General features: G+C 46.7%; 13 protein-coding genes across 13 annotated transcripts, besides 25 other annotated features; 12 read left to right on the top strand and 1 right to left on the bottom strand. All coding sequences in view use genetic code 2, as the record gives it.

Annotated features, from left to right (window-relative positions):
• Positions 1–68, top strand: a tRNA (tRNA-Phe).
• Positions 69–1,015, top strand: an rRNA (12S ribosomal RNA).
• Positions 1,016–1,087, top strand: a tRNA (tRNA-Val).
• Positions 1,088–2,778, top strand: an rRNA (16S ribosomal RNA).
• Positions 2,779–2,852, top strand: a tRNA (tRNA-Leu).
• ND1 (NADH dehydrogenase subunit 1) lies at positions 2,853–3,827 on the top strand. Its single transcript has one exon. The coding sequence runs from the start codon at positions 2,853–2,855 to the stop codon at positions 3,825–3,827; it is 975 nt and encodes a 324-aa protein (YP_002274332.1).
• A 4-nt stretch (positions 3,828–3,831) lies between these two features.
• Positions 3,832–3,901, top strand: a tRNA (tRNA-Ile).
• Positions 3,901–3,971, bottom strand: a tRNA (tRNA-Gln).
• Positions 3,971–4,039, top strand: a tRNA (tRNA-Met).
• On the top strand, positions 4,040–5,086 carry ND2 (NADH dehydrogenase subunit 2). The gene has a single exon. The coding sequence runs from the start codon at positions 4,040–4,042 to the stop codon at positions 5,084–5,086; it is 1,047 nt and encodes a 348-aa protein (YP_002274333.1).
• Positions 5,086–5,157, top strand: a tRNA (tRNA-Trp).
• Positions 5,158–5,159: 2 nt separating this feature from the next.
• Positions 5,160–5,228, bottom strand: a tRNA (tRNA-Ala).
• Position 5,229: 1 nt separating this feature from the next.
• Positions 5,230–5,302, bottom strand: a tRNA (tRNA-Asn).
• Positions 5,303–5,339: 37 nt separating this feature from the next.
• Positions 5,340–5,406, bottom strand: a tRNA (tRNA-Cys).
• Positions 5,406–5,476, bottom strand: a tRNA (tRNA-Tyr).
• A 1-nt stretch (position 5,477) lies between these two features.
• Positions 5,478–7,028, top strand: COX1 (cytochrome c oxidase subunit I). Its single transcript has one exon. The coding sequence runs from the start codon at positions 5,478–5,480 to the stop codon at positions 7,026–7,028; it is 1,551 nt and encodes a 516-aa protein (YP_002274334.1).
• Positions 7,029–7,099, bottom strand: a tRNA (tRNA-Ser).
• Positions 7,100–7,102: 3 nt separating this feature from the next.
• Positions 7,103–7,174, top strand: a tRNA (tRNA-Asp).
• A 7-nt stretch (positions 7,175–7,181) lies between these two features.
• Positions 7,182–7,872, top strand: COX2 (cytochrome c oxidase subunit II). Its single transcript has one exon. A coding segment is annotated over exon 1 (691 nt).
• Positions 7,873–7,946, top strand: a tRNA (tRNA-Lys).
• Position 7,947: 1 nt separating this feature from the next.
• Positions 7,948–8,115, top strand: ATP8 (ATP synthase F0 subunit 8). The gene has a single exon. The coding sequence runs from the start codon at positions 7,948–7,950 to the stop codon at positions 8,113–8,115; it is 168 nt and encodes a 55-aa protein (YP_002274336.1).
• Positions 8,106–8,788, top strand: ATP6 (ATP synthase F0 subunit 6). The gene has a single exon. A coding segment is annotated over exon 1 (683 nt).
• Positions 8,789–9,573, top strand: COX3 (cytochrome c oxidase subunit III). Its single transcript has one exon. A coding segment is annotated over exon 1 (785 nt).
• Positions 9,574–9,645, top strand: a tRNA (tRNA-Gly).
• On the top strand, positions 9,646–9,994 carry ND3 (NADH dehydrogenase subunit 3). The gene has a single exon. A coding segment is annotated over exon 1 (349 nt).
• Positions 9,995–10,063, top strand: a tRNA (tRNA-Arg).
• Positions 10,064–10,360, top strand: ND4L (NADH dehydrogenase subunit 4L). Its single transcript has one exon. It carries the CDS (start codon positions 10,064–10,066, stop codon positions 10,358–10,360), a length of 297 nt encoding a protein of 98 aa, YP_002274340.1.
• On the top strand, positions 10,354–11,734 carry ND4 (NADH dehydrogenase subunit 4). The gene has a single exon. A coding segment is annotated over exon 1 (1,381 nt).
• Positions 11,735–11,803, top strand: a tRNA (tRNA-His).
• Positions 11,804–11,871, top strand: a tRNA (tRNA-Ser).
• A 4-nt stretch (positions 11,872–11,875) lies between these two features.
• Positions 11,876–11,948, top strand: a tRNA (tRNA-Leu).
• Positions 11,949–13,787, top strand: ND5 (NADH dehydrogenase subunit 5). The gene has a single exon. It carries the CDS (start codon positions 11,949–11,951, stop codon positions 13,785–13,787), a length of 1,839 nt encoding a protein of 612 aa, YP_002274342.1.
• On the bottom strand, positions 13,784–14,305 carry ND6 (NADH dehydrogenase subunit 6). Its single transcript has one exon. It carries the CDS (start codon positions 14,303–14,305, stop codon positions 13,784–13,786), a length of 522 nt encoding a protein of 173 aa, YP_002274343.1.
• Positions 14,306–14,374, bottom strand: a tRNA (tRNA-Glu).
• A 4-nt stretch (positions 14,375–14,378) lies between these two features.
• Positions 14,379–15,519, top strand: CYTB (cytochrome b). The gene has a single exon. A coding segment is annotated over exon 1 (1,141 nt).
• Positions 15,520–15,591, top strand: a tRNA (tRNA-Thr).
• Positions 15,591–15,660, bottom strand: a tRNA (tRNA-Pro).
• A 1-nt stretch (position 15,661) lies between these two features.
• Positions 15,662–16,488: a D loop (control region).

A 16,488-nucleotide genomic window follows, 5' to 3' on the forward strand; every position in this document is an offset into this window, starting at 1 on the left:
GCTAGCGTAGCTTAACAAAAGCATAACACTGAAGATGTTAAGATGAGCCCTAGAAAGCTCCGCGGGCACAAAGGCTTGGTCCTGACTTTATTATCAACTTTAGCTAAACTTACACATGCAAGTATCCGCATACCCGTGAGAATGCCCCACAGTCCCCTGCCCGGGGACAAGGAGCTGGTATCAGGCACATTCTATTTGAGCCCATGACACCTTGCTTAGCCACACCCTCAAGGGAACTCAGCAGTGATAAACATTAAGCCATAAGTGAAAACTTGACTTAGTTAAAGCTAAGAGGGCCGGTAAAACTCGTGCCAGCCACCGCGGTTATACGAGAGGCCCAAGTTGACAAACCCCGGCGTAAAGAGTGGTTAAGGGAAATTTAAAACTAAAGCCGAATGCCCCCAAAGCTGTTATACGCACCCGAGGGTAAGAAGCCCAATCACGAAAGTGGCTTTACACTACCTGAACCCACGAAAGCTATGAAACAAACTGGGATTAGATACCCCACTATGCCTAGCCTTAAACATCGATAGCAACTTACACCTGCTATCCGCCTGGGAACTACGAGCACCAGCTTGAAACCCAAAGGACTTGGCGGTGCTTTAGATCCACCTAGAGGAGCCTGTTCTAGAACCGATAACCCCCGTTCAACCTCACCTTTCCTTGTTTTTCCCGCCTATATACCACCGTCGTCAGCTTACCCTGTGAAGGCCTAATAGTAAGCAAAATTGGCATAGCCCAAAACGTCAGGTCGAGGTGTAGCGTATGGAAGGGGAAGAAATGGGCTACATTCCCTTATCCAGGGAATACGAACGATAAACTGAAATGTTCATCCAAAGGAGGATTTAGCAGTAAGTAGAAAATAGAGTGTCCTACTGAAAATGGCCCTGAAGCGCGCACACACCGCCCGTCACTCTCCCCAAGCCCAAGAACTTTGATAACTAAAATCCCATAATCGCAAAGGGGAGGCAAGTCGTAACATGGTAAGTGTACCGGAAGGTGCACTTGGTTAAATCAGAGTATAGCTAAGACAGAAAAGCATCTCCCTTACACTGAGAAGTCATCCGTGCAAATCGGATTACCCTGACGCCCAACAGCTAGCCCCCCCCCAACCAAAAACAATTTATCACCATTAATAACCCCTAACACACTAGTGTTAAACTAAACAAAACATTTTTCCACCTCAGTACGGGCGACGGAAGAGGAACAGACGGCGCTATAGAGAGAGTACCGCAAGGGAACGCTGAAAGAGAAGTGAAATAATCCAGTAAAGCCCTAAGAAGCAGAGATTTTAACTCGTACCTTTTGCATCATGATTTAGCTAGTAATATCCAGGCAAAGAGAACTTTAGTCTGGCCCCCCGAAACTAAGTGAGCTACTCCAAGGCAGCCTATTAATAGGGCACACCCGTCTCTGTGGCAAAAGAGTGGGAAGAACTTTGAGTAGAGGTGACAGACCTACCGAACTTAGTTATAGCTGGTTGTTTGAGAAATGAATAGGAGTTCAGCCTCGCGGCTTCTTCACTCACCCCTGTCCTACTCCCTACAGACCTTCTGAGAAACCGCGAGAGTTAGTCAAAGGGGGTACAGCCCCTTTGAAAAAGATACAACTTTCCCAGGTGGGTAAAGATCATAATAACCTAAAGTAAAATGCTTTGGTGGGCCTAAAAGCAGCCATCCCCTTAGAAAGCGTTAAAGCTCAGGCATATCATTTACCTCATTATTCTGATAATTTATCTCAACCCCCTAATTTTACCAGACCGCCCCATGCAACCATGGGAGAGACCATGCTAATATGAGTAACAAGAGGGCCAGACCCTCTCCCTGCACACGTGTAATTCGGAACGGACTAACCACCGAATCCTAACGGCCCCAAACAAAGAGGGTAATGAATGACAGACCAAACAACAAGAAAAGTCTTCAGCTTCTGACCGTTAACCCCACACTGGTGTGCCCATAGGGAAAGACTAAATGAAAAAGAAGGAACTCGGCAAACACATGAAGCCTCGCCTGTTTACCAAAAACATCGCCTCTTGCAAATAAAGAATAAGAGGTCCCGCCTGCCCTGTGACTATAAGTTTAACGGCCGCGGTATTTTGACCGTGCGAAGGTAGCGCAATCACTTGTCTTTTAAATGAAGACCTGTATGAATGGCATAACGAGGGCTTAGCTGTCTCCTTTTTCAAGTCAATGAAATTGATCTCCCCGTGCAGAAGCGGGGATAAAACCATAAGACGAGAAGACCCTGTGGAGCTTTAGACACTAGGGTAAATCATGTTAAACATCCCTAAACAAAGGGCTAAACCAAATGAAAATTACTCCCATGTCTTTGGTTGGGGCGACCGCGGGGAAACACAAAACCCCCACGTGGAATGGGACTACTCCCTCCTACAACTCAGAGCTTCCGCTCTAATTAACAGAATTTCTGACCAGCAAGATCCGGCAACGCCGATCGACGAACCGAGTTACCCCAGGGATAACAGCGCAATCCCCTTTTAGAGTCCATATCGACAAGGGGGTTTACGACCTCGATGTTGGATCAGGACATCCTAATGGTGCAGCCGCTATTAAGGGTTCGTTTGTTCAACGATTAAAGTCCTACGTGATCTGAGTTCAGACCGGAGTAATCCAGGTCAGTTTCTATCTATGCTATGATTTTTTCTAGTACGAAAGGACCGAAAAAAAGAGGCCCATGCTTCAAGTATGCCTCACCCCCACCTAATGAAGACAACTAAAATAGGCAAAAGGGCGTGCCCCCCTTTGCCTGAGATTAAGGCATGTTAAGGTGGCAGAGCCCGGTTACTGCAAAAGACCTAAGCCCTTTCTACAGAGGTTCAAATCCTCTCCCTAACTATGATCTCATCACTCATCACCCATATTATTAACCCCCTGGCCTTCATTGTGCCCGTCCTCCTAGCTGTTGCCTTCCTAACCCTCCTCGAACGGAAAGTTCTGGGCTACATACAACTACGAAAAGGCCCAAACATTGTAGGCCCGTACGGCCTTCTTCAACCCATCGCCGATGGTGTTAAACTATTTATTAAAGAACCAGTCCGCCCCTCAACCTCCTCCCCAATTCTTTTTATCTTAACACCTATATTAGCCCTAACTTTAGCCCTCACATTATGAGCCCCTATACCTCTGCCTCATCCCGTAACAGACCTTAACCTAGGCATCCTATTTATTTTAGCCTTGTCTAGCCTCGCTGTATACTCGATTCTAGGCTCAGGATGAGCATCAAATTCTAAATACGCCCTCATTGGAGCCCTACGGGCCGTGGCCCAAACTATTTCATATGAGGTTAGCCTTGGACTAATCCTCTTAAATGCCATTATTTTCACAGGAGGCTTCACTCTTCAAACCTTTAACGTAGCCCAAGAAAGCATCTGATTAATTATACCAGCCTGGCCCCTAGCTGCCATATGATACATTTCAACCCTGGCCGAAACTAACCGCGCTCCTTTCGATTTGACGGAAGGCGAATCCGAACTAGTTTCAGGCTTTAATGTAGAGTATGCAGGAGGGCCCTTTGCCCTTTTTTTCCTGGCAGAATATGCCAACATTTTACTCATAAATACACTTTCTGCGACACTCTTCCTAGGGGCCTCCCACATTCCCGCAATTCCAGAATTAACTACCATTAACCTCATAACTAAAGCCGCCCTCCTCTCAGTCGTCTTCCTGTGAATCCGGGCATCCTACCCCCGATTTCGTTATGACCAGCTCATGCATTTAATTTGAAAAAATTTTTTGCCCCTTACACTAGCCCTAGTCATTTGACACTTGGCCCTCCCTATTGCATTTGCAGGTCTACCCCCTATGCTTTAACCCCGGAGTTGTGCCTGAAGTAAAGGACCACTTTGATAGAGTGAATCATGGGGGTTAGAGTCCCCCCGACTCCTTAGAAAGAAGGGGTTTGAACCCTACCCGGAGAGATCAAAACTCTCAGTGCTTCCACTACACCACTTTCTAGTAAAGTCAGCTAATTAAGCTTTTGGGCCCATACCCCAAACATGTTGGTTAAACCCCTTCCTTTACTAATGAACCCGTACATCTTAGCTACCCTACTATTCGGATTAGGTCTGGGAACCACAATTACATTTGCAAGCTCCCACTGACTCCTCGCCTGGATAGGACTTGAAATAAACACCCTAGCCATCATCCCCATTATGGCCCATCTCCATCACCCCCGGGCAGTAGAAGCCACCACTAAATATTTTCTTACCCAAGCCACCGCGGCTGCTATACTTCTTTTTGCTAGCACTACTAACGCCTGACTTACAGGACAATGGGATATTCAACAAATAAGCCACCCCCTCCCTGTAACCATGATTACCCTGGCCCTAGCACTAAAAATTGGACTTGCCCCCGTTCACTCCTGACTCCCAGAAGTACTTCAAGGGTTAGATCTCACCACAGGCTTAATTTTATCGACCTGGCAAAAACTTGCCCCCTTTGCCCTTCTCCTCCAAATTTGCCCTACAAACTCAACTCTCCTCACTATATTAGGTTTAACATCAACACTAGTAGGGGGGTGGGGAGGTCTAAACCAAACCCAGCTCCGAAAAATCCTTGCTTACTCATCCATTGCCCATCTTGGCTGAATAATCCTCATCTTACAATTTTCACCCTCCCTGACCCTTCTAGCTCTCTTTACATATCTCATCATGACATTCTCAACATTCCTTGTATTTAAACTTAATAAATCGACCAACATTAATGCCCTCGCTATTTCTTGAGCCAAAGCTCCCGCCCTTACATCCCTCACCCCCCTTATCTTGCTCTCATTAGGGGGCCTCCCTCCCCTAACAGGCTTCATACCAAAATGACTCATCCTGCAAGAACTCACTAAACAAGAGCTCCCCGCCACAGCAACTTTGGCAGCCCTCACCGCCCTTCTTAGCCTTTACTTCTACCTTCGACTCTCCTATGCCATAACATTGACTATGTCCCCTAATAACCTTACTGGGACCACACCCTGACGTCTCCCGTCTGCCCAACTCACGCTCCCGCTCGCTCTTACAACTACATCAACCCTAACCCTCCTCCCCCTCACCCCGGCCATTACTGCAGCACTTAGCCTCTAAGGAACTTAGGTTAGCACATAGACCAAGGGCCTTCAAAGCCCTAAGCGAGAGTGAAAATCTCCCAGTCCCTGATTAAGGCTTGCGGGACATTACCCCACATCTCCTGCATGCAAAACAGACACTTTAATTAAGCTAAAGCCTTACTAGACGAGTAGGCCTCGATCCTACAAGCTCTTAGTTAACAGCTAAGCGCCCAAACCAGCGAGCATTCGTCTAACTTTCCCCCGCCTGTCCGGGGACAAAAGGCGGGGGAAAGCCCCGGCAGGCGTTAGCCTACTTCTTTAGATTTGCAATCTAATATGTTGAACACCTCGGGGCTTGGTAAGAAGAGGGATTAAACCTCTGTTTATGGGGCTACAATCCACCGCTTAAAAACTCAGCCATCCTACCTGTGGCAATCACACGTTGATTTTTCTCGACCAATCACAAAGATATCGGCACCCTCTATTTAGTATTTGGTGCTTGAGCCGGAATAGTGGGCACAGCCCTGAGCCTACTAATTCGTGCAGAACTAAGCCAGCCCGGCGCTCTTCTAGGGGATGACCAGATCTACAATGTAATTGTTACAGCGCATGCATTTGTAATAATTTTCTTTATAGTAATGCCCATTATAATTGGAGGCTTTGGCAACTGACTTATCCCCCTAATGATCGGTGCCCCCGACATAGCATTCCCTCGAATAAACAACATAAGCTTTTGGCTTCTTCCCCCATCTTTCCTTCTCCTGCTCGCCTCTTCCGGGGTCGAAGCTGGAGCTGGCACTGGGTGAACTGTCTACCCCCCTCTTGCCGGCAACCTGGCCCATGCAGGAGCATCCGTTGACCTAACCATCTTCTCTCTTCATCTTGCGGGTGTCTCCTCCATCCTAGGGGCCATCAATTTTATTACCACTATTATTAATATAAAACCCCCAGCTATTTCCCAGTATCAGACACCCCTGTTTGTTTGGTCCGTCTTAATTACTGCCGTCCTACTCCTTTTATCGCTCCCAGTCCTCGCTGCTGGCATTACAATGCTCCTTACGGATCGAAACCTCAACACCACCTTCTTTGACCCCGCAGGAGGGGGAGACCCCATTCTCTACCAACACTTATTCTGGTTCTTTGGCCACCCAGAGGTATATATTCTTATCCTCCCTGGGTTTGGTATAATTTCACACATTGTTGCCTACTACTCCGGGAAAAAAGAACCCTTTGGTTACATGGGCATGGTCTGGGCTATAATAGCAATTGGCCTCTTAGGTTTTATTGTCTGGGCCCACCACATATTTACTGTCGGGATAGACGTGGACACACGTGCCTACTTTACATCAGCAACAATAATCATTGCAATTCCAACCGGTGTAAAAGTCTTTAGTTGACTTGCAACACTGCATGGAGCCTCCATCAAATGAGAAACACCCCTCCTTTGGGCCCTCGGCTTTATTTTCCTTTTCACAGTAGGGGGTCTGACAGGTATCGTACTTGCCAATTCCTCCCTAGACATTGTTCTGCACGACACATACTACGTAGTTGCCCACTTCCACTACGTCCTCTCGATAGGAGCCGTATTTGCCATTGTTGCAGCATTCGTCCACTGATTCCCCTTATTTTCAGGCTATACCCTCCACAGCACCTGAACAAAAATCCACTTCGGAATTATATTTATTGGCGTTAATCTTACTTTTTTCCCCCAACATTTCCTAGGTCTTGCAGGTATACCTCGGCGATACTCAGACTACCCTGATGCCTACACTCTTTGAAATACCGTCTCCTCCATCGGCTCCCTAATTTCACTCGTCGCAGTAATCATGTTCTTATTCATTATTTGAGAGGCATTTGCTGCAAAACGGGAAGTTTTAGCTGTAGAATTAACCACAACAAACGTTGAGTGACTTCACGGCTGCCCACCCCCATATCATACATTTGAAGAACCTGCGTTTGTTCAAGTTCAATCAAACTAACGAGAAAGGGAGGAGTCGAACCCCCATGTGTTGGTTTCAAGCCAACCACATAACCGCTCTGTCACTTTCTTCATAAGACACTAGTAAAGTAGTTATTACACTGCCTTGTCAAGGTAGAATTGTGGGTTTAACCCCCGCGTGTCTTACCCCTTAATGGCACATCCCTCACAGCTAGGTTTCCAAGATGCAGCTTCACCTGTTATAGAAGAACTCCTTCATTTTCACGACCACGCCTTAATAATCGTCTTCCTAATTAGCACACTAGTACTTTACATTATTGTGGCAATGGTATCCACCAAACTAACAAATAAATATATTCTAGACTCCCAAGAAATTGAAATTATCTGAACCATTCTTCCTGCAATTATCTTAATTTTAATTGCTCTCCCCTCCCTGCGCATCCTCTACCTAATGGACGAAATTAATGATCCCCACCTTACAATTAAAGCCATGGGCCACCAATGATACTGAAGCTACGAATACACCGACTACGAAGATCTAGGCTTTGACTCCTACATAATTCCTACTCAAGACCTAACTCCCGGCCAATTTCGCCTCCTTGAAGCAGACCACCGAATAGTTGTTCCGGTAGAATCCCCAATCCGAGTGTTAGTATCTGCTGAAGATGTCCTTCACTCCTGGGCAGTACCCGCCCTCGGCGTAAAAATGGATGCAGTCCCAGGACGCCTAAACCAAACAGCCTTCATCGCATCTCGCCCCGGAGTTTTTTATGGACAATGCTCTGAAATTTGCGGAGCAAACCACAGCTTTATGCCCATTGTAGTTGAAGCTGTCCCACTAGAACACTTCGAAAACTGATCATCCCTCATACTTGAAGACGCCTCGCTAAGAAGCTAAGCAGGGTGTAGCGTTAGCCTTTTAAGCTAAAGATTGGTGGCCCCCAACCACCCCTAGCGACATGCCCCAACTCAACCCCGCACCTTGATTTGCCATTCTAGTCTTTTCATGACTAATTTTCCTAACCGTTCTTCCCCCTAAAGTCCTAGCACACACTTTTCCCAATGAGCCCTCGCTCCAAAGCACTGAGACCCCTAAAACAGAGCCCTGAAACTGACCATGACACTAAGCTTCTTTGACCAATTTATGAGCCCCACGTACCTAGGCATCCCTCTAATTGCCCTGGCCCTCAGCCTCCCCTGAGTACTCTTCCCAACCCCTTCCTCCCGATGATTAAATAATCGTCTTTTAACCCTTCAGGGCTGATTTATAAATCGATTTACACAACAGCTCCTCCTACCACTTAGCCCCGGGGGCCACAAGTGGGCTGTTCTATTTACATCCTTAATATTGTTTCTTATTACTCTTAATATGCTTGGCCTCCTCCCGTACACTTTTACACCCACCACACAACTGTCCCTCAACATAGGCCTTGCAGTCCCTCTTTGACTGGCAACCGTGATCATCGGCATGCGGAATCAACCAACCATTGCCCTAGGACATCTTCTTCCAGAAGGTACCCCCACCCTCCTTATCCCCGTCCTAATTATTATTGAGACAATTAGTCTATTTATCCGCCCCCTGGCCCTGGGCGTACGACTGACGGCAAATTTAACAGCCGGACATCTCCTCATCCAACTAATCGCAACTGCCGCCTTCGTTCTCCTCCCCCTTATACCAACAGTGGCAATTCTTACTGCAACCCTGCTGTTTTTACTAACCCTTTTAGAAGTCGCTGTCGCAATAATTCAAGCCTACGTCTTTGTTCTTCTTTTAAGTCTTTACCTACAAGAAAACGTCTAATGGCCCACCAAGCACACGCATACCACATAGTTGACCCCAGCCCTTGACCCCTTACGGGCGCAATCGCCGCCCTCTTAATAACATCTGGCCTTGCCATTTGATTCCACTTCCACTCTACTACCCTCCTAGCCCTAGGTTTAGTGCTACTTCTCCTCACGATATACCAATGATGACGAGACATCATCCGAGAAGGCACCTTCCAGGGCCACCATACGCCCCCCGTCCAAAAAGGCCTGCGATACGGCATAATTCTGTTTATTACCTCTGAAGTCTTCTTCTTTTTAGGATTCTTCTGAGCCTTCTACCATGCGAGCCTCGCCCCCACTCCTGAACTAGGTGGATGTTGACCTCCCACAGGTATCACTGTCCTAGACCCTTTTGAAGTACCCCTACTGAATACGGCAGTCCTTCTAGCCTCCGGAGTAACCGTTACCTGGGCCCACCACAGCATTATAGAGGGCGAGCGAAAACAGGCAATTCAATCCCTTACACTAACAATCCTTCTCGGCTTCTACTTCACTGCCCTCCAAGCCATAGAGTATTACGAAGCCCCCTTTACAATCGCAGACGGAGTCTACGGTTCAACATTCTTTGTAGCAACCGGTTTCCACGGCCTACACGTCATTATTGGCTCAACCTTCCTTGCCGTGTGTCTGCTTCGCCAAATTCAATACCACTTTACCTCGGAGCACCACTTCGGATTTGAAGCAGCAGCATGATATTGACACTTTGTAGACGTTGTTTGACTATTCCTATACATCTCTATCTACTGATGAGGATCGTAATCTTTCTAGTATTAAAGCTAGTACAAGTGACTTCCAATCACCCGGTCTTGGTTAAACCCCAAGGAAAGATAATGAACCTTGTCACAACCATTATTTGCATCGCCACAGCCCTTTGCATCATCCTCGCTATTGTCTCCTTTTGACTCCCGCAAATGAATCCCGACCACGAGAAACTCTCCCCCTACGAATGCGGTTTTGATCCACTAGGAAGTGCCCGATTACCCTTCTCACTCCGATTCTTTCTAGTCGCCATCCTTTTCCTCCTTTTTGACCTAGAAATTGCTCTTCTCCTTCCCCTCCCTTGAGGGGATCAACTAACAAGCCCATTAACTACATTCCTTTGAGCCTCCGCTGTCCTAATTCTCCTTACATTGGGGCTTATCTATGAGTGAACCCAAGGAGGCCTCGAATGGGCCGAATAGGCAGTTAGTTTAAGCAAAACACTTGATTTCGGCTCAAAAACTTGTGGTTAAAGTCCACAACCGCCTAATGACCCCTGTTCACTTTGTTTTTTCATCAACCTTCCTTCTAGGCCTCACAGGCCTAGCTCTTCACCGAACCCACCTTCTCTCCGCCCTACTCTGCTTAGAAGGAATAATGCTATCTCTATTTATTGCACTCTCCCTGTGGACACTTCAATTAGACTCTACCAGCTTCTCAGCTGCCCCTATACTCCTGCTAGCTTTCTCAGCTTGTGAGGCAAGCGCTGGCCTTGCCCTACTAGTAGCCACCGCTCGTACCCACGGATCTGATCGCCTGCAAAACCTAAACCTCTTACAATGCTAAAAGTCTTGGTCCCTACCCTAATGCTAATTCCAACAATCTGAATAACCCCTGCCAAATGGCTTTGACCCGCAACCCTCCTTCATAGTCTGACAATTGCCCTTATTAGCCTAACCTGATTAAAAAATCTATTAGAGACTGGCTGATCCTCCCTTAACCTGTATATGGCTACAGACCCCCTCTCCACCCCACTTCTAGTACTAACCTGCTGACTACTCCCACTCATAATTCTTGCAAGCCAGAATCATACAACCTCTGAGCCTATTAACCGTCAACGCATATTTATTACGCTTCTTACATCCCTTCAAGCCTTCCTAATCATAGCCTTTAGCGCCACTGAGATTATTATGTTTTATGTCATATTTGAAGCCACCCTTATCCCCACCTTGTTTCTCATTACCCGTTGGGGTAATCAAACAGAACGCCTTAATGCAGGTACCTACTTCCTATTTTATACCCTGGCGGGCTCACTCCCCCTTCTCGTTGCCCTCCTATTACTTCAAAACAGCACGGGCACCCTCTCCCTATTAACCCTTCAGTACTCTGCCCCCCTTTCCCTCACAACCTACGCTGATAAACTTTGATGAGCCGGATGCCTACTAGCCTTTCTGGTTAAGATGCCGCTTTACGGAGTCCATCTCTGGCTACCCAAAGCACATGTAGAAGCCCCAATTGCTGGCTCAATAATCCTCGCTGCCGTCCTCCTCAAACTTGGAGGCTACGGCATAATACGAATAATAGTTGTCCTAGAGCCCCTTACCAAGGAACTCAGCTATCCCTTCATTATTTTTGCACTCTGAGGGGTGGTCATAACGGGCTCAATTTGCTTACGCCAAACGGACCTAAAATCCCTGATCGCCTATTCCTCCGTTGGCCACATGGGCCTGGTTGTGGGAGGCATCCTCATTCAAACCCCCTGGGGCTTCACAGGGGCCCTTATTCTCATAATTGCACATGGACTTACGTCCTCCGCCCTATTTTGTCTTGCAAACACAAACTACGAACGCACACACAGTCGGACTATGGTCTTAGCTCGAGGCCTACAAATTGCCCTCCCCTTAATGACATCCTGATGATTTATTGCCAGCCTAGCAAACCTGGCTCTTCCTCCCCTGCCCAACCTCATAGGTGAGCTTATAATTATTACCTCCCTATTTAACTGATCTTGGTGAACCTTGGCCCTTACAGGGGCCGGGACACTAATTACTGCCGGCTATTCACTTTATATATTTCTCATAACACAACGAGGCCCCCTCCCTACACACATTATTGCACTAGACCCCTCCCACTCCCGAGAACACTTACTTATAGCCCTCCACCTTCTCCCCCTCCTGCTTCTAATCCTCAAACCTGAATTAATCTGAGGATGGGCCGCGTGTAGACATAGTTTAACAAAAACATTAGATTGTGATTCTAGAAATAAGGGTTAAACCCCCCTTGTCCACCGAGAGAGGCTCGCTAGCAACGGAAACTGCTAATTTCCGCCACCTTGGTTGAACCCCTGGGCTCACTCGAGCCGCTCCTAAAGGATAACAGCTCATCCATTGGTCTTAGGAACCAAAAACTCTTGGTGCAAATCCAAGTAGCAGCTATGCATCCTACCTCACTCATAATAACATCGAGCTTAATTATTATCTTCTTCCTCCTGGCATTTCCAGTGCTGACAACCCTAACACCCAATCCCCAAGGGCCCAGCTGGGCCCTTTTCTATGTAAAAACAGCAGTAAAACTGGCCTTCTTTACAAGCCTCCTTCCTCTAGCCCTATTCCTTAACGAAGGGGCAGAAACTGTAATTACTAACTGATCCTGAATAAATACCCTAACATTTGACATTAATATCAGCCTAAAATTTGATCTCTACTCCGTCGTTTTTACCCCCGTTGCCCTCTATGTGACTTGGTCTATTCTTGAATTTGCATCTTGATACATGCACGCCGATCCGTACATAAACCGTTTTTTTAAATACCTGTTAATTTTTCTTATCGCCATAATTATTTTAGTGACAGCCAATAATATGTTCCAATTTTTTATTGGCTGAGAAGGTGTAGGCATCATGTCCTTTCTTCTCATCGGCTGATGATACGGCCGGGCAGACGCAAACACCGCCGCCCTTCAAGCAGTCCTGTATAACCGAGTCGGGGATATTGGCCTAATTTTTGCCATGGCTTGAATAGCTACAAACTTTAATTCTTGAGAAATCCAACAAATGTTTATTACTGCTAACAACTTTGATCTCACCTTCCCCCTACTAGGGCTGATTCTCGCCGCCACTGGCAAATCAGCTCAATTTGGACTTCATCCTTGGCTTCCCTCTGCTATAGAGGGTCCTACACCGGTCTCTGCCCTACTGCACTCCAGCACTATGGTCGTGGCAGGCATTTTTTTACTTATCCGACTAAGCCCCTTAATAGAGAATAATCAAATAGCCCTCACCACATGCTTATGCCTAGGCGCCCTCACCACCCTTTTTACCGCTACTTGTGCCCTCACCCAAAATGATATCAAAAAAATCGTTGCATTCTCCACATCAAGCCAACTAGGCCTAATAATAGTGACAATTGGACTAAATCAACCCCAACTTGCTTTTCTCCATATCTGTACCCACGCATTCTTCAAAGCAATACTATTCTTATGCTCCGGCTCAATTATTCACAGCCTGAACGACGAACAAGACATCCGAAAAATGGGAGGAATACACCATTTAACCCCTTTCACCTCTTCATGCCTCACCATTGGAAGCCTCGCCTTAACTGGCACCCCCTTCCTAGCAGGCTTCTTTTCTAAAGACGCAATTATTGAAGCTCTAAACACATCACACCTTAACGCCTGAGCCCTGGCCCTAACCCTCCTGGCCACTTCCTTCACCGCAATCTATAGCCTTCGCATTGTTTTCTTTGTGTCCATGGGCCACCCTCGATTTAATTCACTTTCTCCTATTAATGAGAATAACCCAGCAGTAATTAATCCAATCAAGCGACTTGCCTGAGGCAGCATCATCGCCGGGCTCATTATTACTTCTAATATTACCCCTATCAAAACACCCGTAATATCCATGCCTCCCCTACTTAAGCTAGCCGCCCTTATCGTGACAATTTTTGGCCTCCTAATTGCCCTTGAACTAGCCTCCCTCACAAGTAAACAACACCAGCACACCCCTCACTTAACCCCTCATCACTTCTCCAACATACTAGGCTTTTTCCCCATAGTTTTCCACCGCCTTATGCCTAAACTTAACTTAACCCTTGGCCAAGCAATTGCCAGTCAACTGATTGACCAAACCTGGCTAGAAAAAACAGGCCCTAAAGCAGTAGCCTCCCTTAACACCCCTTTAGTTTCCACAACAAGCAACATTCAACAGGGTATAATCAAAACATACCTCGCCCTATTCCTCCTTACCCTAGCCCTAGCATCACTTCTGCTTGCTTCTTAAACCACCCGAAGCGCCCCTCGACTAAGACCCCGCGTCAGCTCTAATACCACGAATAAAGTTAATAATAAGACCCAGGCACTAATAACCAATATACCTCCGCCTGCCGAATACATCAAAGCGACCCCTCCCACGTCTCCTCGGACTACTAAAAAGCCCCCAAACTCATCAACACTCATCCAAGAAGCCTCATACCACCCACCCCAAAAAAATCCAGACACTACCCCCACCACCGCTGCGTACAGCACCATGTAGGCTGCAACAGGTCGACTACCCCAGCTCTCAGGGTAAGGCTCAGCGGCCAAAGCCGCTGAGTACGCAAATACAACTAATATACCACCCAGATAAATTAAAAAGAGTACCAAAGATAAAAAAGGCCCCCCGTGCCCTACTAATACACCACATCCCATTCCCGCCACAACCACCAACCCTAAGGCGGCAAAGTACGGGGACGGGTTAGAGGCAACCGCAACTAACCCTAGCACTAACCCGATCAATAATAAAGACATAATATAAGTCATAATTCCTGCCAGGACTTTAACCAAGACTAATGGCTTGAAAAACCATCGTTGTTATTCAACTACAAGAACCCTAATGGCAAGCCTCCGAAAAACCCACCCCCTACTAAAAATCGCAAACGACGCACTCGTTGACCTCCCCGCCCCATCAAATATCTCAGTCTGATGAAACTTCGGATCCCTGCTAGGCCTCTGCCTGGCAACTCAAATTCTCACGGGCTTATTCCTCGCTATACACTATACCTCTGACATCGCAACCGCCTTCTCATCCGTCGCCCACATTTGCCGTGACGTCAACTACGGCTGGTTAATCCGAAACATTCATGCTAATGGCGCATCCTTCTTTTTCATCTGCATCTACTTGCATATTGGCCGAGGATTATACTATGGCTCGTACCTCTACAAAGAAACCTGAAACATCGGGGTAGTTCTCCTTCTCCTAGTTATAATGACTGCCTTCGTAGGGTATGTCCTTCCCTGGGGACAAATATCCTTTTGAGGCGCAACAGTTATTACCAACCTCCTCTCAGCCGTTCCTTACATTGGCAACACCCTAGTTCAATGGATCTGAGGCGGCTTCTCAGTCGACAATGCCACCCTCACCCGCTTCTTTGCCTTCCATTTCTTATTTCCTTTTGTCATCGCTGCTGCCACAGTAATTCACCTGCTCTTTCTTCACGAGACAGGGTCTAATAACCCCTTAGGATTGAACTCTGACGCTGATAAAATTTCGTTCCACCCCTACTTCTCCTACAAAGACCTGCTTGGATTCGCAGCCCTCCTCATTGCCCTCACCTCATTAGCCTTATTTTCCCCCAACCTCCTGGGAGACCCAGACAACTTTACCCCTGCCAATCCCTTAGTAACTCCGCCACACATTAAGCCCGAATGATATTTTCTTTTTGCCTACGCCATTCTTCGCTCCATCCCTAATAAACTAGGAGGGGTTTTAGCCCTCCTCGCTTCAATTCTTGTACTAATAGTCGTGCCCATCCTCCACACATCGAAACAACGCGGCCTGACATTCCGCCCCCTCACCCAGCTCCTATTCTGAGCCCTCGTCGCCGACGTCGCCATCCTAACCTGAATTGGAGGTATGCCCGTAGAACATCCGTTTGTCGTAATCGGACAAGTTGCCTCCTTCATGTACTTTTCCCTCTTCCTGTTCCTTTCTCCCCTAGCAGGTTGGCTAGAGAACAAGGCCCTCGAATGATCCTGCATTAGTAGCTCAGCGCCAGAGCGCCAGTCTTGTAAACTGGATGCCGGAGGTTAAAATCCTCCCTACTGCTCAAAGAAGGGGGATTTTAACCCTCACCCCTAGCTCCCAAAGCTAGGATTCTAAACTAAACTATTCTTTGTTGGCGACTTGTACATGTATGTATATTCACCATACTTTTTTACTAAACATATCAATAGTGATTCAGTACATTTATGTCTTATCAACATACATAGGATTTCCCCATTCATTCATCAATTAATCCCGAAGGGGTTCATAAAGCTGACTTACCATTACTTTCATCACTTGTTAGTAAGACGGGCGAGATTTAAGACTTTGGCAAAAAACCTCATTAGTTTCGATATACGTGGACACACCATCCCGCCAACTCTCAAAATTTTAATGTAGTAAGAGCCTACCATCAGTTGATCTCTTAATGCATACGGTTCTTGAAGGTGAGGGACAACTATTGTGGGGGTTTCACACAGTGAATTATTCCTGGCATTTGGTTCCTACTTCAGGGCCATTACTTGATATTATTCCTCGCACTTTCATCGACGCTTACATAAGTTAATGGTGGGAAACATACGACTCGTTACCCACCTAGCCGAGCGTTCACTCCATCGGGCATAGGGTTTTTTTTTTTGGTTTCCTTTCACTGGGCATTTCAAAGTGCACACGGTAAAAGTTGACAAGGGGTGTACATTTCCTTGCGTGCGAGGAAATAGTATCCATGGTGAAAAGATTTTCTATAAAGAACCACATATAGGGATATCAAGTACATAAATAGTGAAAATTACTCGTAAAAATCCTAAGATACCCCCTGGGGGTTTTTTCGCGTAAACCCCCCTACCCCCCTATACTCCTAAGATGTCTAACACTCCTGGAAACCCCCCGGAAACAGGAAAACCTCTAGTAGTATATTTTAGGCCCAAAATGCATCTATTTACACTATTAAAATAATGCATTT

The sequence above is a fragment of the mitochondrial genome of Micropterus dolomieu (assembly GCF_021292245.1).
Source record: "Micropterus dolomieu mitochondrion, complete genome".
Classification (NCBI taxonomy): Eukaryota; Metazoa; Chordata; class Actinopteri; order Centrarchiformes; family Centrarchidae; genus Micropterus; species Micropterus dolomieu.